The 21,989-nt window shown below is 50.4% G+C and overlaps 11 protein-coding genes across 11 annotated transcripts; 5 read left to right on the top strand and 6 right to left on the bottom strand.

Annotated features, from left to right (window-relative positions):
- Positions 1-159: 159 nt before the first annotated feature.
- Positions 160-2,460, top strand: N7446_009894 (uncharacterized protein; the record flags this gene model as incomplete). The annotated part of the gene is made up of 2 exons (XM_058518639.1): positions 160-172; positions 227-2,460. The coding sequence occupies 2 exons, from the start codon at positions 160-162 to the stop codon at positions 2,458-2,460; spliced, it is 2,247 nt and encodes a 748-aa protein (XP_058369427.1).
- A 217-nt stretch (positions 2,461-2,677) lies between these two features.
- N7446_009893 (uncharacterized protein) lies at positions 2,678-5,083 on the bottom strand (the record flags this gene model as incomplete). The annotated part of the gene is made up of 1 exon (XM_058518638.1): positions 2,678-5,083. One exon carries the CDS (start codon positions 5,081-5,083, stop codon positions 2,678-2,680), a length of 2,406 nt encoding a protein of 801 aa, XP_058369426.1.
- Positions 5,084-5,664: 581 nt separating this feature from the next.
- N7446_009892 (aldo/keto reductase) lies at positions 5,665-6,650 on the bottom strand (the record flags this gene model as incomplete). The annotated part of the gene is made up of 3 exons (XM_058518637.1): positions 5,665-6,211; positions 6,262-6,542; positions 6,588-6,650. The coding sequence occupies 3 exons, from the start codon at positions 6,648-6,650 to the stop codon at positions 5,665-5,667; spliced, it is 891 nt and encodes a 296-aa protein (XP_058369425.1).
- Positions 6,651-6,844: 194 nt separating this feature from the next.
- On the top strand, positions 6,845-9,054 carry N7446_009891 (uncharacterized protein; the record flags this gene model as incomplete). Its single annotated transcript, XM_058518636.1, has 6 exons — positions 6,845-7,274; positions 7,326-7,335; positions 7,388-7,418; positions 7,478-7,628; positions 7,679-8,784; positions 8,854-9,054. 6 exons carry the CDS (start codon positions 6,845-6,847, stop codon positions 9,052-9,054), a joined length of 1,929 nt encoding a protein of 642 aa, XP_058369424.1.
- Positions 9,055-9,409: 355 nt separating this feature from the next.
- On the bottom strand, positions 9,410-10,509 carry N7446_009890 (uncharacterized protein; the record flags this gene model as incomplete). The annotated part of the gene is made up of 7 exons (XM_058518635.1): positions 9,410-9,519; positions 9,570-9,878; positions 9,927-9,941; positions 10,026-10,039; positions 10,096-10,130; positions 10,221-10,240; positions 10,347-10,509. The coding sequence occupies 7 exons, from the start codon at positions 10,507-10,509 to the stop codon at positions 9,410-9,412; spliced, it is 666 nt and encodes a 221-aa protein (XP_058369423.1).
- A 420-nt stretch (positions 10,510-10,929) lies between these two features.
- Positions 10,930-12,642, bottom strand: N7446_009889 (WD domain protein; the record flags this gene model as incomplete). Its single annotated transcript, XM_058518634.1, has 2 exons — positions 10,930-12,406; positions 12,467-12,642. The coding sequence occupies 2 exons, from the start codon at positions 12,640-12,642 to the stop codon at positions 10,930-10,932; spliced, it is 1,653 nt and encodes a 550-aa protein (XP_058369422.1).
- Positions 12,643-12,750: 108 nt separating this feature from the next.
- N7446_009888 (SAE2 C-terminal domain-containing protein) lies at positions 12,751-14,778 on the top strand (the record flags this gene model as incomplete). Its single annotated transcript, XM_058518633.1, has 1 exon — positions 12,751-14,778. One exon carries the CDS (start codon positions 12,751-12,753, stop codon positions 14,776-14,778), a length of 2,028 nt encoding a protein of 675 aa, XP_058369421.1.
- Positions 14,779-14,873: 95 nt separating this feature from the next.
- Positions 14,874-16,341, top strand: N7446_009887 (peroxisomal membrane protein PEX16; the record flags this gene model as incomplete). The annotated part of the gene is made up of 4 exons (XM_058518632.1): positions 14,874-15,168; positions 15,232-15,267; positions 15,319-16,159; positions 16,218-16,341. The coding sequence occupies 4 exons, from the start codon at positions 14,874-14,876 to the stop codon at positions 16,339-16,341; spliced, it is 1,296 nt and encodes a 431-aa protein (XP_058369420.1).
- A 213-nt stretch (positions 16,342-16,554) lies between these two features.
- Positions 16,555-17,583, bottom strand: N7446_009886 (ribonuclease H2 catalytic subunit RNH201; the record flags this gene model as incomplete). Its single annotated transcript, XM_058518631.1, has 1 exon — positions 16,555-17,583. The coding sequence occupies one exon, from the start codon at positions 17,581-17,583 to the stop codon at positions 16,555-16,557; it is 1,029 nt and encodes a 342-aa protein (XP_058369419.1).
- Positions 17,584-17,858: 275 nt separating this feature from the next.
- Positions 17,859-20,088, top strand: N7446_009885 (Cupin domain protein; the record flags this gene model as incomplete). The annotated part of the gene is made up of 5 exons (XM_058518630.1): positions 17,859-17,920; positions 17,993-18,153; positions 18,221-19,372; positions 19,422-19,670; positions 19,739-20,088. 5 exons carry the CDS (start codon positions 17,859-17,861, stop codon positions 20,086-20,088), a joined length of 1,974 nt encoding a protein of 657 aa, XP_058369418.1.
- A 356-nt stretch (positions 20,089-20,444) lies between these two features.
- On the bottom strand, positions 20,445-21,481 carry N7446_009884 (TBCB family protein; the record flags this gene model as incomplete). The annotated part of the gene is made up of 3 exons (XM_058518629.1): positions 20,445-20,785; positions 20,842-21,061; positions 21,206-21,481. The coding sequence occupies 3 exons, from the start codon at positions 21,479-21,481 to the stop codon at positions 20,445-20,447; spliced, it is 837 nt and encodes a 278-aa protein (XP_058369417.1).
- Positions 21,482-21,989: the final 508 nt, after the last annotated feature.

The following is a 21,989-nucleotide window of genomic DNA, read 5'->3' as shown; positions in this document are numbered from 1 at the left end:
TTTTCTTCTCCCTTTCCCTAGATTTTACCTCAAATATCAAGCCTTGTACTCTGTTTCTCTCTCTCCTCCTCTTATAATCCCTTTATTCTTGTCTTCCCCGGTGAGCTGTGAACATCACCGGTCCGCTCACCGTATTTTCTGTTGTTGCGACAGCAGGCCATGTTCTCTGAATGTAGGAACCAGGAGACCTTGAATTCTGAAATGCATGGCTAACGTTTCATCCTAGATGCCTCACGCTTCCTTGCCCAGTCACAGTCGAGGGTAGCGTCTAGCCCGGATGACCTTCAAAGAACGGGCCGTAGTCGCCCCAATCAACAACATCAAGGGAACCAACGTCACTCTTCGTCGCGGTATTTCCTACGGCCAAGTGATCCATATCGACCTGATACATCTCAAACCTCTCATTTCCCCTTTGCCTCCCGTGGTCCCGCCCAAGCTCCCCTCTTTTTCAGTGCCACCGATGAATTTCGAGAAGAAGATGACGAGACGGAACGTGAGCGGGAAATAGCGGATTTCTACGCCTTACAACGATCAAGGAGGCAGTTTGGTGACAGCAATTTGAAGGACTCCTCGGAACTCGATGATTCTGAACGTTCAGAAGGATTCGATGAGGGGCATTCACGGTATGATGACCGCCCTGGTAACGGGAAAGGAATCAAAAGTTCATGGCGTGGGGAGAAGAACGTTGCTTCTGCGCGCCCTTTTCCGATTGAGCCCGTGGAAGAGATAGCAGAGCATGGTCATGGATCTCAAACTAGCCCCAGCAGTAGCAAGGTCCGAGGCCATCTGGTCGATGTCGGTCTTGAGGATTCTTTACGAGCCGACGCTGAGGAGGACCAGGTGCCACCCAGTCCCGGTGGCCGCGATCCACCCATTCAACGATTTAGAGAGCGAGGTTCAACGAGGGATCTCTCCGGGATCAGCCCTTTGGGGCCTACTGAACAGGCCGGTCTCCTATCGCAAGATGTCCCACGACCCCCCAGCTCGACAAGCTCATTTCCAGCCTCGGTATCACCTCTGGCCTCAGAAACCATAGTTCATGATGCATTTTGGGGCCAGCTGTTCTTGATATCTCTCGCTGGACTGTTTGCCTCTGCATTCCTCGTGTATCTCCACACATCTACCCCATCTGGAGATAAATCGAAATGGGGCGATACAATATACATGACCGTCCATGGGTCCTTCTTTCTCCTCGGAATCTATACTATTGTATCGGTTCTTGTCTCTCTTCTCTGGTTGGCCTTGTTAAGGTCTTATGTGCGACTCCTAGTCCACGTCATCATCGTCGCTGTTCCGGTCATCCTATTCTCATTTTCCTTGTACCCTTTTATCTCAAGTTTCAAGGGACCATGGCTTGGATCAAGTGTACAAGACAAAGCGATGAGATGGGGCTCCGCTTTTCCTTTCTTAATGGCCACGATGTGGATCTACAATGTTGTCCATGGCCGTCAATCTATCGGGAAGGCGATAGGTATTCTTGAATTTGCTTGTCGAATTTTGGCTGCCAATCCCGAGCTGCTTGCTCTTGGTCTAGGGGCCATGGTTTGCGTGGTGTCTTGGACATGGATCTGGATGCTGATGTTCACTCGCGTCTTCCTAGGTGGTCACTCTGGCCCGAGATCTTTCATTATCGACTTGAGCAGCTGGTGGCTTGGCGTCTATTTTGTCATAGTCTATCTGTGGTCAGTCGGCGTCATTGCAGGCATCCAGCGTGCTGTCACCGCCGCAACGGTAAGCCAGTGGTATTTCCACCGCTTGACTACACCTGCACCAACCTCAAGGCAGATTGTCCAGGCAGCCATCGTCCATGCTGTGACAACTCTCTTTGGCACGATTTCGCTATCCAGAGTTCTGGGGCTATTGATTCGACTTCCGCTTCTATTGCTACCAGGTCGAATCTCCTCACTAATCAGTCTATTTGCCTATTCACTTGTTCCCACACCTATTACTTATTTGACCAATCCGCTTTCACTCACCTACGCCGCTATCCATTCGCAGCCACTTGCTGCTTCATCGCGAGGCTTAAGTCAAATGACCGTGCTTTCCCCATCAGCCGCCTCGACTTCTTTACGCTCCCGTTCCTATCCTTCCGGGAACTCGGCGTCTCTTCTGTCCTATCGACTTTCCAAGCTGATTCTTTATGCTACCCGTTTCATGATGTCGTTGGCTCTGGGTTTCGGCGGCTGGGTTACCACTGCTAGGAGCCTGACAACTTCTGCTAGTGGTGGCACAATTCGTGGCAGTCTCTATGCCTATGTGGTCGGTCTCATTGCTGGAACGATTGGATGGACCATACTGGGTGCGATGGAAGGTGTTATTGCTGATATTGTCGACGCGGCCGTGATTTGCTGGGCCAGTGAGGTTGGCATATATGGCCGAGAGGCTCGATATTGCCGTGAGGCTGGCTGGCTCTTTGGCGACTCGCAGTCCCGTTTCGGCCCTGAGTACCAGGAGGTTTAGGTCAAGTTATCATTTTTATAAGCTCTGGGCGACGCATTTGTTTCCACGATCATGATGACATTTGCACAATTTCTCTGTACACTTGAGCGATTATGATATTTCCATTCCATATATTAGCGACATTGAATTCGGAGGAATTGACGAGCCGGTTTCCTTTACAGATTTACTTCTAATCTACACAACACACTCAAGCACCTCGCTTTGGCAGGGGAATTGATCAGTAGATTGCGTGCCCTGTGGTATTCGAATTGCAAATAGCTACATGAAATCCAGGGCTCGTGGTATCATGAAGGGATAAAGGAAAAGCACGGGAAAAGATAAAAAAAAATCTAACAGGACGCCATGATGAGCTAGTATGGAGACTGTAGAAGATGAGGGATAAGTTAGAGACCGAGACGCCCATTCCAATCCACCTGTTCCTTCGAGCACCATTCTTTGAGTAGGGACCCTCCAAAACGAACCACTTCGATGGGGGAGTCGTACCACCTAGTGGCAGGAAATAGCTCCCGGAATAATCGCCAGCTTTGAGTGATGCTCGACCTCGCTCTGAGTAATTTCGGGATCGTTGAGACCAGCTCGTAGGAAACTCACGGGCAAGGACATCTTCAGAGAGGCCTCGTGTGCCTTCCAGCCACAATCTTTGAGACTCTTTGTAGCACTCAGGAAGACGGTTTTTCAGATCCAAGAACTCTTTCCTGGCTTTTCTGTTTTCGTCCGACAAAACCGCGTTGCCGTCACTTCCAGGAGTGGGCACTGGAGTATGGTCCCCTGGAATTGGGCTTATGGCGAGGCGTTCAAGATCAAGTGCGTGGATAGCATTGAATGAGACGGCACCAAGCAGTAAGCAAAGATTTGATAGTGCCGGATAGGGCGCAGTCAGCTTCTTTACCACCTTCCAATATGGCACGATAGACAGCCATGTCGAGGAGTCTCCGACCTGGCGTGATACAGCTTTGGACTGATCGTCCGCCACAAAGGCTAGAATGAAGGACAGCAATGCCTCAATGGCAGTCACAGCAGCGAGCTTCTCATCCACCGATGAGGCTCCATTTTTGGCGTTGTGTCGGTCTGCGGCATGTTTCAACTCACGGCCGATGGTTGAAAACTTTTGCCATTCATCCCGCCAGGCTCGGCGCTCACGCGATCGATTATCAGACTGAGATGGAAATGCTTTCGCAACTATCCCAGTGTCAACGGAATGTCGTTTATTAGCAGGATGAGAGGGTGTTTTGCCATCACTCTCTCCGAGGTCAATCTGGCGTGAGGCAGACGACTTGCGGTCTCTCGGCGTGGTTGCAGCGGGTTTAATTTTTTCGTGTGCATGGGAAGCCACAGATGGCTGTGAGAGGGGAGTTCGGGCCTTTTCCGTGAGACCTTTCGGCTCCCTTGAGCGACTATCATAAGGACCAAGGGCTTCGTCGGTCTCGTGCTTGGTCTTATTTTTCAAACCCCCAGACAGAACATTCCCGCGGAATGAACTCGTTTCCCCTCCCTTCTTCCTAGAATTGGAGGTGTCGTCGCGATCGGTATCCTGGCTGACCGGCGAATCTGACCGATGCGTTTTCTTTTTACCAGAAAATTTGAGTAAAGCCTCAACCCGTTTCCTATTCGCTCTCCCGTATCTCAGTTTGACAATGAGTTGTGTCTTGGGTGCGCTAAGCCGAGCATTGTCCTTTGGATAGTCTTGGATATTTGAATCTTTCACAGGTAATACCTGTTCTGCCGCACCTGATCGGCTATTGTGTGGTGGTGAAGGATCCTCGAGGCGGGCCAGTTCCTTTTCAATGTCTGGCGGCAGTGTAGGAGACAACAAACGTGGAAGCTTGGGGCCACTTGAGGTTGGTGGGAGGGTGGGCGAGAGAAGCGCAGGGAGTTTGGGAGAGTGCGATTTCGAAGGGCTGGGGTCTCGGCACGTTTCTTTACCAGGAGATAGACGCGGCTTTTTGGGAGAGTGGGTTGCGGGATCTTTGGTTCCTCGAGGATTGAGGAGCTCACGGTCCGAGCCAGATGGCCGTTTCTGGCCCGGCCTTTCAGGAGAAAGGCGCGTGTCAGACCTTAGTGGCATTTGTGGTGCCTCGGCCCTATCAGGGTTCTTGGGTGGTTCCGAACCTGTCGCCTGTCGTTTTTCTTCGGATTGGGGCAAGTCTGATGTACTGCGGCTACTTGGTTCGGGGCCCAGAGGAGATGCGATGGGACCGTTATTCTTCTGATTCTTGTAATCCTTGAGACTGATCTTCTTCCTGACCACTGATTCCCTTGGATTTTCTGTGGTGCTTGGGGCCGTTGGTCGATCGTCCATCATGCGCCCCGTCTCATCTGACCAATCCCCAACAGCGACAAGTAGCGAATCCGTATTGTGATGTGCCAGGAAGGTCATATACTGAAGTTCTTGCTCTTGATGACGGAATGGTCTGTCATGCCCTACCGCCCAATGGTTCTCACACCGGTTCCCCTGTCGAAAAGGCGAATTGGTAGGAAGAGTGAGAAGGTAAGGTATGGACGGGAGGACTTCTTCGGAAAGGCGCTTCAATCGTTGGTCAAGCGCTTCGTGGTCTAAGGTAGGAGATCTTGTAGCTCGGGGGTTCGTGGTGTTTTGAGTATAGCGGTTCTCGTTCACCGACATGGCAGTGCGCAGAGTTTCGCAACTTCCTCCAACAAAGATGCCAGTATCAAACGCGCTTCACAGGCTAAGCTGAAGCGTGTCACCGAGTCCTTTGTTCTTCCACCCAGTCGACGAAACGAGTTACCGAATGGTGGTCAAAGCATCGAGCCAAGCGAAGGAGAGTAGACAAGAGCGGGCCTTGAGAGAACGAATAATCAGGGCATCCTATTACTCTTGCGCGTGGGGGAAGTGATCCCATAACCCTGGGAGATCGAGCACAATGAAGGGATGGAAAAGACAAAGAGAATCAAGAAGTAGGCCACAAAGGGAAAGGAAGCAAGAAGGAGAGGATAATAAAGGTGGGAGATGTCTCCGATTCAAAGGATTTGGAGATGGAGTACGTACGGTCCGTACGTGACGGGCCGGTGCTTATCTTATCAATACCGGGGGTATTGTACTGTATTGTTCCATTGCTCTTGATATATCCATATATTGAGCCATGGAGATGGTATTTTGTTGGTAACGTTATTGGTATAAATGATGACTTCATGTTGTTGATATAGTTGATACTATTGCTATTGTATTGTATTGATCTTGATAGTCTATGATCGATCATCTTCCGCATATTTCTCCCGCCAGAATGCTCGGTAATGTTTCTGCTCGCCAATCTTCGAGATCTCTTCGACCTCCTGAGGTGTTAGCTTGAACGTCAGCGTACGGAGATAGCTGCTCATGCGCGACTCTTTGCCACTGGTCGTAATGGCTACACAGCCACGGTCAATAGTCCAGCGCAGCAAGACTTCTGCCTCACTGACGGCGTACTTGGTCGCCAAGGAGGTAAGCAGAGGGTCCAGCGGCCCACCTTTAGCACGAGTAGTCGGTGTCAGGCCAGAGTAACTGACAGTCTTGATGCCTTGGCTCTCGTGAAAAGAAACCAAATTTCCATGCTGGAGGTACGGGTGGAACTCGATCTGGTTCACAGATGGCACAGTTTTGGCAGTCTTGAGTATGGTTTCCAAATGACTCTGCAGGAAATTCGATACGCCAATGGAGCGAGCCTTTCCAGATTCCTTGACTTGTTCCATGGCAGCCCAGGCAGCCTGGAGTTGGGCCTCGGTAGTTGCAAAGAACGGAGCATGGATTAAGTACCTAAAATCATCATCAATTCAGGTCCATCGCACTCGTCGAGATTGACTAACAGGTCCACGTAATCAAGTTGGAGCTTTTGTAGACTGGTGTCAATGGCCCGAGGAATGTCAGCGATACTGGTAATGACTTTGGTCGTCACGATGAGTTTCTCTCTAGGGACACCGCTCTCTTTAATTGCCAATCCGAGTTCCTCCTCGGTCTGGTAGACTTCAGCTCCGTCGAGGTGGTGGTATCCTAGTTTGATTGCCGCCTTGATTGAATCGACCAAGTCACGGTTGGTACCACTATCTCTCGACGTCTTATACCAGGCGGTGCCGGTGCCATATCCAAGCTGGATTTATCAGTAACATTCCATGTAGGAGAGCAAGACACTTACGACCGGAACCCAGGTATTGTCATTGAGCTCCAATGTGGGAATAATCTCAATAGTGCCTGCCATAATGAAGAAGACGACGACAAAGAAAAAGAAGAAGAATTATTAAGAAAAGAAGAACGAATATAGGCGCGGGGAGTTACCGCGTATGCCTCGGGAAGTCGCGATTAATAATTGCCAACATTATGTCATTTCGCATTCATAGTTAGCACCTGGGCTACACTTTCATTTCGACTCTCCTCGATCTACTTTGTTTCTTCATGAATTACCTTGTCGCTTGCTCAACTCGTATGCTTCCCAACTTCAGATCACCAGTTCGGAATCGTTTGAGCCAGATGGCGTCCCATTTTCCCAGTGGCGCCGGGGTCTCCCTGGTTGAGCTGCCAAAATCAAACAACTTCACGTCTAAACTGCCTCCTGATCCTGCTTTTGAGACTCCAGAAATCTCACACAAGGCCCCGAGAGAATCTCTCGGGCCCCGCATGGTCAAAGGAGCACTGTTTACTTATGTCCGCCCGGAGCCGACAGATGCACCAGAACTTCTGGGTGTTAGTCCCAAGGCAATGAAAGACGTGGGACTAAAGCCCGGTGAAGATCAAACGGCGCAGTTCAAAGCGCTAGTCGCAGGGAATGAATTCTGGTGGGATGAGGAGAAGGGTGGAGTTTACCCTTGGGCCCAGTGTTATGGAGGTAAGTATCCGTTATTCTGATCATCGAGTTCATGGACTCTAACATGTACAGGGTGGCAATTGTAAGCCATAGCTAGAGAATCATTGTGATATTCTATAACTGACACCAAATAGCGGTTCGTGGGCCGGACAGCTTGGAGACGGGGTAAGTTGACACGCATATGATGCAGCCTATATGGCTAACGTAAAGGGTACTTGTATCAGCGTGCAATCAGCCTCTTCGAGTGCACCAACCCGCACACCAACACGCGATATGAGCTTCAATTAAAAGGGGCAGGCAGAACACCGTATTCGCGTTTCGCGGATGGTAAAGCTGTCCTCCGATCGAGTATCCGTGAATACGTGGTCTCAGAAGGTATATGATCTCAGTGAGAATTCAAGAGCAATCCACTGACGAACCTCTAGCTCTATCCGCTCTTGGTATACCGACTACTCGTGCACTCTCACTCACCTCTGTACCTAATGCCAAGGTGTTGCGTGAGCGTCTTGAGCCTGGAGCAATCGTTGCCCGGTTTGCCGAGACTTGGTTGAGAATTGGCACTTTTGATCTTCTTCGTGTTCGTGGAGATCGTGAGCTCATTAGGAAACTCGCAACATATGTTGCCGAAGACGTCTTTGGTGGGTGGGAATCTCTTCCTGCCATAGTGTCAGTACGTGAACAGCAATCTCCCACGGAGATGGGCAATCCTCCAAGGGGAATCTCCCGGGACGAGGTCCAAGACCACCAGGGCGTACAGGAGAATCGATTTGCGAGGCTGTATCGAGAAATTTCTCGCCGCAACGCGAAGACAGTAGCCGCGTGGCAGGCCTATGGATTCATGAACGGCGTGCTCAACACGGATAATACATCCATCTACGGCTTATCACTTGACTTTGGCCCATTCGCGTTCATGGACAACTTCGATCCCCAATATACCCCGAATCATGATGACCACATGTTGCGCTATGCCTATCGGAACCAGCCCAGCATTATTTGGTGGAATTTGGTTCGACTTGGTGAGTCACTGGGCGAACTAATTGGAGCTGGAAACCGAGTCGACGAAGAAAGCTTTGTGAAAGATGGTGTGTCGGAGGATCTTGAACCAGAAATCGTCAAACGTGCGGAGAACATCATTGACCGCACCGGTGAGGAGTTCAGAGCAGTGTTCCTGAACGAATACAAGCGATTGATGTGCCAGAGGCTAGGACTGAAGACCCAAGTCGAGTCGGACTTCCAAAACCTCTTTTCGGAGATGCTGGACACACTTGAGGCCCTCGAGCTGGACTTCAACCACTTTTTCCGCCGGCTCTCTAGGTTGCCGCTGTCCAAGTTGGAAACCGAAGAAGGCCGGAAGGAAACAGCCTCGATTTTCTTCCACAGTGAAGGTTTCGGTGGAATTGGCTACACTGATGATACAGCCAGAGCACGCATTGCGAAATGGCTTGATGGCTGGCGAGCTCGTGTGCTTGAAGACTGGGGCTCTGAAAATGACGAGGAAAGACAAAAGGCGATGAAATCTGTCAATCCAAACGTAAGAGCATATTGAAGATCGTTCCGTTTTGTCTTCTGGTGTAGGTTGACTGACCCTTCTCTGATATAGTTTGTGCCTCGAGGATGGATTCTTGATGAGGTCATCGAACGCGTTGAACACAAAGGAGACCGAGAGATTCTGGGAAGGGTCATGCAAATGTCCTTGAATCCTTTTAATGATGAATGGGGCCTCGACAAAGAAGAGGAACAGCGCTTCTGTGGGGACGTTCCCAAGTACAAGAGGGCTATGCTATGTAGCTGCAGCTCGTAGTCGAGCTATGCGCGCTACACATCTCACATCTAGATACCAAGCGTTTAACATTAATTTCATTCAAATCAAGACATGGTTGACATCCGTTTCAATTTACGAGATGAGCCCAAAAGGCACTAGGTGCAAATACGAGAATTTGCAGGGTCCCCTGCTTCACATTTTGCGCGTTATCAAAAGCCGCGGAAATCAAACTCGGGGAGCATCATAAGGTAGATCATGTCAACCTGCCAGACGTTGATCTCTAATCATACATTTTCAGGAAAAAAAGAGAAATTCGTTTCGTGCATGCAAGATAAATGTCATCCGATCCCGTAGAAACTGCAGAAAGATGTCGACCGAACAGCAATGCAAGGCCTTAGTTAGGGCAAGCGGACTGCACGTGGCCGGGCTGCTTGCACTTGTAGCACATGCGCTCACCCTTGGCCTCAGTAGGGCAGTCACGGGAAACATGGCCAACCTCGCCGCCTAAATATGAGGTTAGTAGATACTCGTATCCACACAAGGCGATCACTGACAGTTGTAGCACTTCTGGCCCTGGGTGCAGTCGCGAGCCATGTGGCCGAAGCCACCGCACGAGTAGCAGGTCTGCTGACGGCCACCGGCACCGCCGAAACCACCACCGTAACCGCCGCCGTAGCCGCCGTAGTTACCACCCTGGGGGCAGTGACGGGCGATGTGGCCGACCTGTCCGCACTTGTAGCACTCCTGGCTGCCACCGCCGCTGTAGTTGCTGTCGCCGCCCTGGGGGCACTCGCGGGAAAGGTGACCGGTCTGACCGCAGCGGTAGCACGACTTCTCCTTCGCGGGTTCCTGGCATTCACGGCCTTTGAGATGTCAGTCAAGTCCAGAAATGGGAGAGTCCGTCGACTTACTCAAGTGACCCTGGCCTGAAATGGAAAGTGATCTGATTAGCAATGTTCCAACCGGTCCAGATATCTAACCATGGACAGTATCTGAGAGATGAAGCATACCGCCGCAGTTGTAGCTATAGAAGACACAAATTAGCTTGTACATTATATCAACCAGGAAAAGACGCATTACCAGGTGGGATTACCCTTCTTGGGGCAGTCCTTGGCCTAGAATGATCAAATAAGCTTCATGCCTCTTTTTCTTTATAGATTGAACCATCTAAACCATATAGAGATTCAAACAAAGACAATAATTACCTGGTGAGAGGCCTCGCCGCCTGTGAGAAGAGAAAGTCAGTACCAATGGCCAAGAATAGAAGAAATCCCAAGTAATCCGGAAAAAGCATCAAGCTCAGAGCAGAGAAACCGGGGGAAAGGACTTACAGTTGAAGCAGCCGCCACGTCCGGTAGGGAAATCCATTTTAAGTAAGAATATTGGAGAAAAAGTGTAGAGTGAAGAAGTCAAAAAAATTGAGTCCTGAAAATTGTAGTGCGGGGAGAAATCTTCCCGCAAGCTTACTCGCTTGACCGCCCGACCACTTTTCATCTGGGATATGGAGAGGAAGTGTATGAGAAGTGCTTAGCTTTGGGCTTTGATCAAGCATCTTGCATTTTCCATCTTTCATCTCTCTTCATTTCTTCATTTCTTCATTCTTTGTCTCTTCATTTTCTCGCTGTGAACTTTCACATCTTTATACAACTGGAGTGTTCCCTTTCCTTTCTCTGGATGTACGGATGTACGAAGAGTCATGAGAAATCCACAGGAGCCTTGGCCCAATTGTAGGGCGATCATGACTTTTATACCCCAGAGACCCCCTGCCAGGGTCCCCAGTCCGGGGTGAGTACCTTGTGCTACGACCGGATTCCTGAACCCCGGGTTATTGGCCGCATTGCGATCGTCAAATCACGCGTCAGAATGTTTGCTTCTGTGGAGTTGGCCTGCCTTTTTCACGGCTGTGGAATTAGTTCATGTAAAGTCATAACATCCAAGGAGCTGTGTGCCCGTCTTCTCTCGGAGCAACAGTACTCGCTCCTCGTCAAACCCAACACAACCTTGCAATAATCCTTGGGCATGATCTACTCTGTCCAAGCTGTGATGGACAGGGGCAACCTCTGAACCTTCATCCTGCTTTATTTCGGGGCTGAGCTTGACCCCATTCTCTTCTTTGAAATATTTGCGACTGCCCAAGGTAGATATCGCCATCTCCAATTCCCAGATTCGAATTTCGTCTCCTCGAGCACTCACTGAAACAGCTTTACCACGATTTGTCACTTGAACAGCGGATACAGAAGAGGTGTGGCCCCAAAGGCGCCGGCCACCTTGAACAAATAAATTGTCGGATGTAGAGACCACAAGATACATAGTCAACGTGTTGTCCGCGTGAGAGGTCAGCAGATATGGGTGAGAATAAGACATAGAGGTTGGCGGTCTCTGGTGTAGGATGGTTGGTGTTCCAGTGGTGAGGCCTTGACTGTTGACTGCCCGAGTCGCTGAGTGTCGTCTTTTTTGGGATTGTGGTAGACCTTGTGGTGGCCGTAACCCATATTGTGAATCCACCGTAGTGGCTAGTCGTGAGTCAAGTTGTTGGCCATCCTTGCCCAGGCGCAGTTCTTGAATTCCCAGCGACCAGCCACATCCAATATGAAAGAAGCTATACACAATAGTCGCGACAATATCAAAAGTTGAGACTCGAAGAGATAAAGTCATAGGTGCAACGATATTTTCCGCTCTGAGAGAGGCGAGTTGGCGTGGGTCTTGAATCTCGCCAGTTTTACCTGCCCGCTGGCTTCCGTGACGCAGATTGTACAGTGTCAAATCTTTATGCTGGGATACCACCAACAGGTATGGCGATGACAATGCCATTGCAGTTATAGCACCATCAATGCAACCTAGATGAGAGGATTGAAAGCTCAGATCGGATGTTCTAATGTTCAAGACGAAGAGGCTAAAATGGCCATTTCCCAATCCTACTGAGATTTCGATCTCGTCTTGAACCTGACTTACCGCCAAAGCCGTTGGGGCTACGGGTGGTTCATTGGGATGAGCCGTCAATGGAACTCTTGCCATACAAGATGCTGGGTCCCTTGCAGGCCAAGCCCGGAGCCCGTACGACGGGTCCGCTGAGAAGACAACCCCAGCACAAAATCTGACCAGGGTTGGAGGACATGGCGGCTGAGGAAATTCGACTTCAGTAAACCGGCATAGTCCTCTGGACCAATTATGCCGAAGCCGGTATTGTCTTTTCCAATTGGTTTTGGCCTCCTGTGCCAAGTGACCATGGTCGAACCATGTTGCGACTTTGGGCGAGTAGTCTGTCTTGGCTGGGAGTGTTGTATGTCTAACATTTGCGAGCCGGCGGGCACGAGGTCGCACCCATTCTGAGTAGTACTGCCTTTTCCATAGCTCGGAGTCACCACCAAGAGCATGGAACCGATGGGATAACCTTGTAGTAAAGTCAAGTCAGTGCCAATACTGAGATTTAGATCAACAGCGAATGTATTACCTTTGGCACACATTCAGCGATGAAACAGGCAGAAATGAGAAGATATGAAGTAGGAGCTCATTACTCAAGCGAGACAGGCGGTCCACAGACCCAGCATCGCGAGTACGAAGACGCTTGTGTAGCTGAGCAGAGTCCTGGTCTTTGCGCCGTTTGAACATTCTGTGCGACAAGATCATCGACAGCCCTGGCGAACGGAGAGGTGGAGAGGTCCTTATCGATAAGCTCACGTGGGCCCAAACGCGTCGCGTCTCTCTCTAACTCATCTTGACGCTTCCCCTATCACAATGGAAGTTGTCCAGGAACTTCATGCCGCAGTGGCAAATGCCTGTGAAGCTTCTTTTGACAAGGCGTACAAACGCTTGAAATCCCAGCTCGATACTTACACCAAAGGGGCAGAAATAAAAGAATTACGGGCCAGTCAAGCCCAGCGACAAGCAGAGGCCAAAATCCAAGAGCTTCGACAGAATATTGATGCTCTCCAAATTGAGCTGCGGCAGTACGAAGTTGATCCGCACGATCTGGAGCTTCCCGGAGAATACGCAAATCTAGAAGCCGAATTCAACCCCAAGAACCTCTGGGGGAATAGCATGGAAGATGATCCTTCCGATGTTCTGACTTCACCAAGAATGGTCGAGGCCAAATACACGGCACTTTACACCAATTTACAGACATTCATTCGGACTTGGAGCCGCCTCAAATCCAGAGTTTTGCAGCATAAGAAGAAACTACGGCGGTGGGATGAACAATTAAAACATGAAGAATTCACGATTGTTCTCAATGGCGAACCAGTCACGTTTCGCAGAGTGAAAAGTACCACCATGGATATAGTTGACAAGGAACACTCTCCAGCGACTCAAAGCCTTGCAAAAAAACGTCCAAGAGAAGAGAGCTCAGATTCTCCAGCCAAAGCTCTCAAGTCGTCGTCGATCCGCAAACATGCAAACGGCCCTGAGGAAGCAGCTAAACTGGATCATAACAAAACGGCAACCTTCAACCATCCATCAGAACCAGCTTCCACTCAATCAAGCTCTCCTCCACTAGATGTGGATCGCGCAGAACAATCTTCTGATGGAGCATGTACTTTACTCGGTGTGCACAGCCAGCCAAAAGGGCAGAGACTTCCGCCAGCGTCTCCCAGCGAGCATCCATTGCCCAATAACCAGTGGGAGGAGGCGAGCTCAGCGCACCCTGTACTTGTTAAAAACGAGATTATGTCTTCCAGTCCAATCCGACCCTCCACATATAACCACGAACTACCATCCGCAGGCACACAAGATCTTGACGAAATAGGTGACACAATTCGAACACCTATGAAGCGAAAAGCCTACAAGGATGCCAATTCTGGGAACAATTGGGACTCAAACAACAGCATAAAGCGTGTACCTCATTCGAAGCACATTCCACCAGACCGGCAGACATCGCAACACTCAGTGCTTCGGCCTGTCGATGGAAACGCACGTACTGCGATAGACCCCGATGAAACGCACTATGCGAAACACGAAAAAGACCTGGAGAGACGTGCAATACCATCATTGGCAGAAGACGGGGAAGATGTTGCCTCTCACGCAACCCTAAGGCCATCGAAGAAGGGTGCCAGTAACAGACCTGCCCACAGACGCCTGGAAAATCTGTTGGATCGATCGGCACCCTCCAGGTCGCCACTCAGCGCTTCGAAAAAAGCTGCGGGCTCGATTACAATAACGGAAGATACCGCACCACAAGGTGATTTGATGCCAATAATTCCAAGTCAAACTGCGCCCGACGTAGATCCAGACGATGAGCCTTACAGGGCCAGGCCTCTTCGATGTCTAAGGCTGGAGCATTTCAAAATCAACCCCGCGAGAAATCAAGGACTTGACTTTGCCTACGATACGGTGGTTCGCAAGAAAGATGACCGTAAATGTATATCAGGCTGCACTCGCCCAGGTTGCTGTGGGGATCGGTTCCGGGCCATGGCTCGCCTTGGGGGTCTTCCTGGCAGATCTGGAGCAGCAAAAGAAGAAGAAGATCAGAGAATACTACAGGAATATCTGGGAGACGATACGCAATTACTTCAAACTCTGAAGGGTCAAGACCGTGAGAATCTACTGGTGGAAGCGCGAGCCAGGGCCTTGGCCAACCAGTATGGGCGACATCGACATACTCACCAGCGAGCCCAATCCCCTCCTGGATTCTGGCGAACAGGCATGCCAGATACACAAGACGAGGAATCTGATCGTGAAGCTGCTGAAAGACTGGAGCGAGAAAAAGTGGAGGAGCGATACCGAGAGGCCATGCGCCCTGGAGGGTTATGGACATGGGCAGACGAATAAGACACTATGATTCTATGAGTATGTAGCATATATATATATATATAGATGATATCGGCGAACACATATCAAAAATCACAAACTATGCATTTCGCAACATGAATATGGGTAGTACCAAGTCCGAACGCATCAACCTCGGCCCAAATGTTCTTGGCAACGCGGGACCACGTGCCTGTGACCTCTCCCCCAGATCTCGCTCTCCCGTCACTTCATCTATCTTGACATGCTTTCGCTTCAAGATGGAGACCGTTCGCAACATCCAGAATCCAATACCTCCAGAACTTTTGAAACCATCTAAATGGCTTTCTCTCTATGAAGACTTCGTGACCAAGAATGCCAGCTCGGTTGGTCAAGTCGAGTCTGCGCTGCGATCCTTGACATATATCATTCCAGGTGAGTTTCTCCACTCTGGTGCTTGGATTTGTGGGAATGTTCTTAACTCACCTAATTTGCTAGGGCGATATCGCGAATCAGAAATACCTTCAGAATGTGGTTAGTATAACAGTGTACCTGCTGTCGAGCGTGTGCTGATAACCCCTTCAGTGCATTCCGGTGTCCAGTTGTTGTCGCTATACCATGACTCTCTTGTTTCGCGTGTAATTGATCGGCTTCCCCCGACTGTTCCTCGGCCACAGCCTACTCCTCATTCCCGGTATACCAAATATTGGACCTCTCGCTCCTCGTTATACCGCCAGGTAGCGCTTGCGCTGCAGATGCTCCAGTACACAGAGCTTCTCTGGGAGATGGCAGCACGGCGACGGGGCCAGAAGACTCGCTGGCGTGTGGTCGTCTTCATTGAATTCGCCAAGGCAGTCTGCCGCCTGCTCCTGCTCCGACTGACCAATTCCAGACCCCTTGTCAGCCCCCCACTCCCGGAGCGCGAATTGGACCCAAGAACAGCGGAAGAGGGCGACCAGAAGGAGGACTGGAACGGTATGGACATTCCCGTGAGCGAACGGTCTTCAGGCTTGAACTGGACGATGCCGCGCACAGGGCTATCCCTGCCGTCTCTCCCTGACGTCAACGATGTGTCAAACTATCTCATCTCAAAGGTGCTTACAGCGGATGATATCAAGCCCCCGAAGGCACTTCTTCACCGTGCGACGGGACAAGGACAATTAGCTGAAGTGCTATACATCCTTCGGCCTGTCGCGTACGCGTTGGCGATGCAAAAATGGAGCAAGGATAAGCGCAGTTGGCGACCATGGCTCATTGGATTTGGAATGGAGTATGGCTGTCGGCAGCTTGCCAAGCGTGACTTCCGTGAAAGGGTCGCCGGTGGCCTCAGAGGACTCACGGGCCTTGAGCGGGAGGAGCTTAAGAAGCGTGGATGGTCAATGGGCTGGTGGCTGTTGCGAGGTGCATTCTACGAAAACATTACCAAGTAAGAACCCCTGGGCTGAGACTTGAATTCCCCGAACAAAGACTAACATGTGAATTAGGTCCTGGCTTCACAGCGTGACAGGCAAGATGAAGGGCAAGCCATTGTTGGACATGGTGGGCAGTATTGTGGAGGACTATGAATACCTCTGGGAAAATTATTATTTCTCGACTGCTACCCTGTGATTCCTTAAAACTTGTCCGGCTTCCATTCGCCTATGATACCCATTTTTTGCATGATCTTTTCTTAATGATACTCGCGGTAGGACCTATCGGTCCGCTTTTTATTTGTTATCACTCTCGCTTTGCTTCCTGAAAGCAAGTTCATAGGTATCATCAATGTTATATCAAGTCATATCTAATTCCACGCATTCCCACGAATATTCCCCGGGATTGCAATCATAGTATCTCTGTTGGCCTCTGTCCATACCAATCCCGTAATCCATCTCGAGTTGTGCTTTTCCCCGGGCCCGATGATACTAAGAACTCACTGAGCCTTGAAGTGCCGTCCTCCTCGTCGACAGGCCAGTCAACCCTTGCTCCACCTTTCAGCTCGAGCATTTCCCTCGCAGTACCCCAGCTGAATCGGCATTCATTGCCCCATCCAAATACAGGGTCCATATTGCGTCGAAGCCAGCCAACACACTTTGAATCTGAGGGATACCCGCTGCCCCAAGTCTCGGGGGGTGGGCCAGACAATTGCTGTGCTTGGAGGATATCCTCGTACATGATCTCCAGCGCAACGTCACGCGTCACCTTGGCTGCCACACTAGCAGCGCTGACACAGGGGTATAAGGAGTCTGCCTTCTTTGCGACAGTGATCTTCAAAGATGGGAATATCCGCTCCAATTTTTGCTGGTATGTAGCCGGGTTACCAATAGTGTCAATGTAAACCTCTCGCACATCAACTCCACGGTCTTGAACGACACCTCGAATGATCTCCACCGTTGCATCCATCGCCTGTGCGTTCAGGTTGTACACTGCCGTGGGTGATCTCATCATGCCGGAAGAGATGTCGCGCGCCGAAAGTACCTTGATTGCATACCCACAAGACTCAAACAGCGAGTCTCCTGGTGTGTTTAAGAGCTGCATCAAGTTGGCACGCACAGCAGGTGTCAGCACTTTGCTATCGTCAAAGCTATGCTGTTCGGTCAAAAGCGAGTGGTGGAGTTCGAGAGGAAGGTAGAAGGCGCCGTAGACCATTGGCCCTAGAACCGGGCCACGGCCAGCCTCATCGACGCCCAGGACACATGGTGTACTTGTGACAGCGTTGTTGGCTGTAGGAGAGGCATATTGGGGCGTAATTGCGTTCGGGCATGGAGTGTAGTACGCGTAGGAATCACCGGAGAACAGGCGTTCGGGAATCACACTGGGGGGGATAAAAGTGGACGATTCTGGTGCATTGGCGGAGGAAGTCTCTTTGGTCATTGTGTGAATATGAAGATTTTGAAGTACAAGTTCGAATGTTCGTCCTGTTTCAGGGAAGATGGCTCAAGTATGCAACGCGTCGACTTTTCGGGATTAGCGGGCGGGCGCGTGTTTCTCCCGCCCAAATTCCGTCGCATCATTCCTCCCCTCCACCTTTGCTTCTCGCTGTACTGTTCTACCTGTTTTTGATATAATTTGTTGCGAATCATTTTTATGCGAAAAGCGCTACGTTTTTGTGGTCTCCGTTATTCACTGTCTGGTGTTCAACCTCCGATATGGCACGAGGGCCCGGAAAGGCCCGCGACTTCGACTACTCCAACGTGGGAACCACGGGAAGGTAAGACATGTTACTGTGAAGTGCGAAGCAAGTGTTCGTGAACCCCAGGTCTAACGCGATTGGTATCTTTAGACGCACCGGTATTTCTCTCAAAGAGGGGCGACGCGATGAGCATGGAATGGAAGAAGTGGACGGCCTCTTCTCCTCGCCCGAGAAGTCGCCAGTCGGGCTCCCTGCGTTTGAAGAGGAGAATGCATCCTCAACTGGGTCCGATGAAATGTCAATGGATGAAGGTGCGCCACTGGTGCTTTCCCCGAAGTTTGGTTTCCGCATGCTGATTCTCCGGTTCAACTTTTCCAGGCAATGCGCCGGATCCAATGGACTTTCTCAGGAGTGCCAATGGCCCACGAACCTCTTTCCTTTCCCCGTCCGCTGCGCGGTCGCCAATGAAGACTGGCCTCACTGGGTCTCCACGAGGGCCTACTGCATTGCGATCAACCCCGGAACTGCAGGATATCCATGAGTCCTCAAGTCCGTACGATGGCAATGGCTCAGCTAGTGCGCAGGAAAATTCGCCTCCGGACCCCTCTCCGCTATCTACCCGCTCCGTGAACGCGGGACGATTAAACCAGAAGAAAGACACATGGAAGACAAAAGCTCAGTTAGCCGCAGAGTCCGAGCCTTCAGTGCTACCTGATTTCTCCGATGGCGAGGGCGATGAGAATGACGAGAATGACGAGAATGTAGGTACTATTGCCCGCTTACAACAAGATCTTGGCAATAGCCTTGATTCTCGGGCTGGTGCAGAGGAGTTTACGGATCCTCTGGAGCAAAATCAGAATGGACATGATGACGCTTCTATGGTTGACAATACTCCACCCAGAACGGACGAGACTACAACATCAAAGGCGAATAAGAGCGCTGCAAAGACCGCCAAAGCAGATAAACCGCCAGCCAAACCCCGCGGGCGTCCTCCGAAATCTCAGCGTCGCGACATTGATGGAGATGCCGATACCAGACCAACCAAGAAAAGAATGACGGCGAAAGTAGCACAGGCCGCGCGAGAACCTTTAGAGCCAGAACTGGATCGCGTGGTGGACAATTACGCCAACCGCACAGGTCCTTTGAAGGGCCGAAGTTTGTACATTCTCAAGCGGGAAAACCCCGAGGACATCAGTGCAACGCATACTCGATCTGGGCGGGTGTCTGTTCGCCCTTTGGCGTACTGGCGCAATGAACGTTGTGTCTTTGGTGATGGGGAAGTCGCGGAGGGACATCGCTACCCCCTTTCGACCATCAAAGAAGTCATTCGCACCGAAGAGCAAGAGCCTGAAAGGAAAAATAAATCTAAACGCGGTCGAAAATCCAAGTCGAAGAAGCCAAGGAATGACTCCTCGGATGAGGAAGATGGGGATGCTGATCTCTGGGAGCAAGAAGGTGGTGTTCTCCACGGCTATGTCCAAACATGGGACTCGAAAACGCAGACTAGTTCGAAAGAAGAAGAAGTTCTGGGTAAGTATGCCGTTTCAGCCGCTGTGGTTCATTCGCTGACTCATGACAGACGTTGCATATGCTCCTTCTGGCATCGAAACGCGAGAGGTCAAAGGCTCATCATTCCGGTTTGCAAAACTTCTCAGTGGAACGTTCATTGGTTCTGGAGTCGTGGAGCTTCCACCTAAAGGAGTGAAGAAACCCAAAAACTCGAAGAGGATGCACATGGTATTCTACGTATGCCACGGACGCGTGCAAGTAGACATTTCAGGAATTCAATTCAGTGCTGGCAAGGGCTGCGTTTTCCAAGTTCCTCGTGGTAAGTCTTATGTTTCTTTTTTTTTTTCTTGGCTATAGGTTTTATTAATCCGAGGGTTCTTTTTCCAGGCAACTATTATAGCTTCGCAAATATCCATAGCAAAGAAGTACGGCTATTTTTCACCCAAGGACAGCTCCCCGAGGAGGAAGAGGAGAACGACACTCAGGCCACTACTCCCGAAGCTGGCACTGAGAGCGAGAATGAGGCTGAAACCGCATCCGCTGCTCCTGCTTCTGCCTCTGTTAAGAAGGGCAGAGGACGCCCTAGAGGCAGGAAGAATGACAGGCAGCCCCCAACTCCCGAAGCTGGCACTGAGAACGAGAATGAGGCTGAAACCGCATCCGCTGCTCCTGCTTCTCCCCCTGTTAAGAAGGGCAAGGGACGCCCTAGGGGCAAGCAGAAAAAGACGAGCAAATGATCAATCCAATCTGTTTTGTCCTTGTCTACTGCCTTAATGCGCCATTGACAACCTGCCATGATGCTCTCGATTACGTGAATGGATACCCTGGAATGTCTCTTGTGGTGTTCAACTATGTCTTTTGTCATTCTTATTCGTTCTTCAGCGATTTGTTTCATACGATTACCTTGGGTTTTGGCGTTCCCGCCTGTGTGTCCTGTTAATTATGCAGTGTCTATTGTATTGGTGCTAATTAGTGGTGGAAGAGCAAGTGAGAGAGCCTGGGACGCCAAATCTCATCTACTTGATCTATTCGTTTTATTGGCAGACAGAAACGGTCCTTTGTTCGATTATTCAATGAGATAGTTCGATGTTTATCATATCTCTTCCATAAGCTCATCCAGTTCATCGTCAAGACCTAACGGGGGAAACTCTCCCACTTCCACCTTGTCAGGTTTGACAAAAATGCCCCGGTTGCCTAGGCACTCGAAATAGCGTTGCCCACCCACACTACCATCGTTCTTCCCCATCGGCTCGTCAAGCTCAATCCCAACCCAGATAGGCTGGAGATTCGCCGGAAGCTCCCCACTCTGTTGCAGCTCGCGACCCGGGCCGGTAATGGGGATACTGGGAACAGGCCCAACGAAGCGAATAGTGCCCCGTCGGATATGCGGCGGAGTTGAAGGCAGCACAATTGCCCGGTTAGAAACGGCAATTCCTACCAGACACTATTAGATCAATCACAAAAGGATATTTCACGTGTTTCCAACAAACCTCGTGTGTTGACCTCGGCTTGATCCTTCTCTGCTTGATGGCGCAGAGCATCTTCGGGTGATAGAGCGTTAGGATCAAATCGGCCTAGCTTCTTGTTCTTCTTCCAGGCCAATACGGAGTCTGAGCGGGCCTCGTATGTTTCAGTTGGCAGTACGTATTTATCGACGGATGACAGGTCGGTGAAATTGGCCCGCATGGTTTGCGGACGACTATCATGGATCTGCGAAAGATGTTCAGCATGGGGTCTTTTCTATAGTTTCATTTCAACAATGGCTCTTCAATTGAATCAAATAAAGGGCCATTTTCTTTTTTTTTGATGCCAGCAGAGCAGCCACAGCAGAGACAGTTATGGGAAGAAACAAACCTCGAACTCCGATCCCTTCACCAGTCCCCAGTCTCCAATCAGGCGGTCATCCCCATCAGCCCATTGATCAGGTCGGCCGGGTGTTTTGACCCGCAGGCGCTGGCTTCCTGGTGGGATACCAGTCATGGTCTCCAGCTTTGTCTTGACCTGCATCACGGTCCAGGTAGGGGTGATGCGGCGTTCTGTCAAGAACTTGGGCTCTGTATCATTGGCTTTGCCTGATGCAGCATTGGTGATGATGACGGAGACATCCGTCGGAGTAGGCTGAAACGCCATGATGTCTCTTTTTTTCCCCCTTTTGTTCTTACTTTTCTAGAGAACGGTTAGCATTGGTTGTGTTTGATCCACGAGTCTGAGCTCTCCATGTGTAGACCGAATTTAGGAATGATGAAATCAGAAGTCCCATGGGGACTGGTTTATGTCACAAATGAAGCCATTTATTCAATGTCACCGCGGGTTGCATAGCAATATCAAAATCCCCTGAGGGGCTTAGGATAAGCTGCCGCATGCAACTGGAGGGGATGCATATGTTGCAGTGACACGGGGCCTTCCAAAGCCTCCATGAAGAACCAGCCTTTGAAGCGAGTAGGTAGTACTTACATTTGTTGTGTTCTGTGGTTGACACGAAAAGGAATCTCTCCTATACGGAGAAAATATTAGTCAGCTCTCGCCGCGCCAGGAACAGGCACCGCTTGACACAGTCGACAAGTCGACTGTGAAATCCCGAAATACTCAGATCCCACGTAGGACGAAGCACGGGAAACCCTTCTAGGTGCTGATCTAG

This window comes from Penicillium canescens (genome assembly GCF_028828765.1).
Source record: "Penicillium canescens strain IBT 15451 chromosome Unknown utg000006l_segment0_segment0, whole genome shotgun sequence".
Taxonomy (NCBI): domain Eukaryota; kingdom Fungi; phylum Ascomycota; class Eurotiomycetes; order Eurotiales; family Aspergillaceae; genus Penicillium; species Penicillium canescens.
Note: the sequence above shows the minus strand (reverse complement) of the source record. Positions and strands in the feature narration are given on the sequence as shown.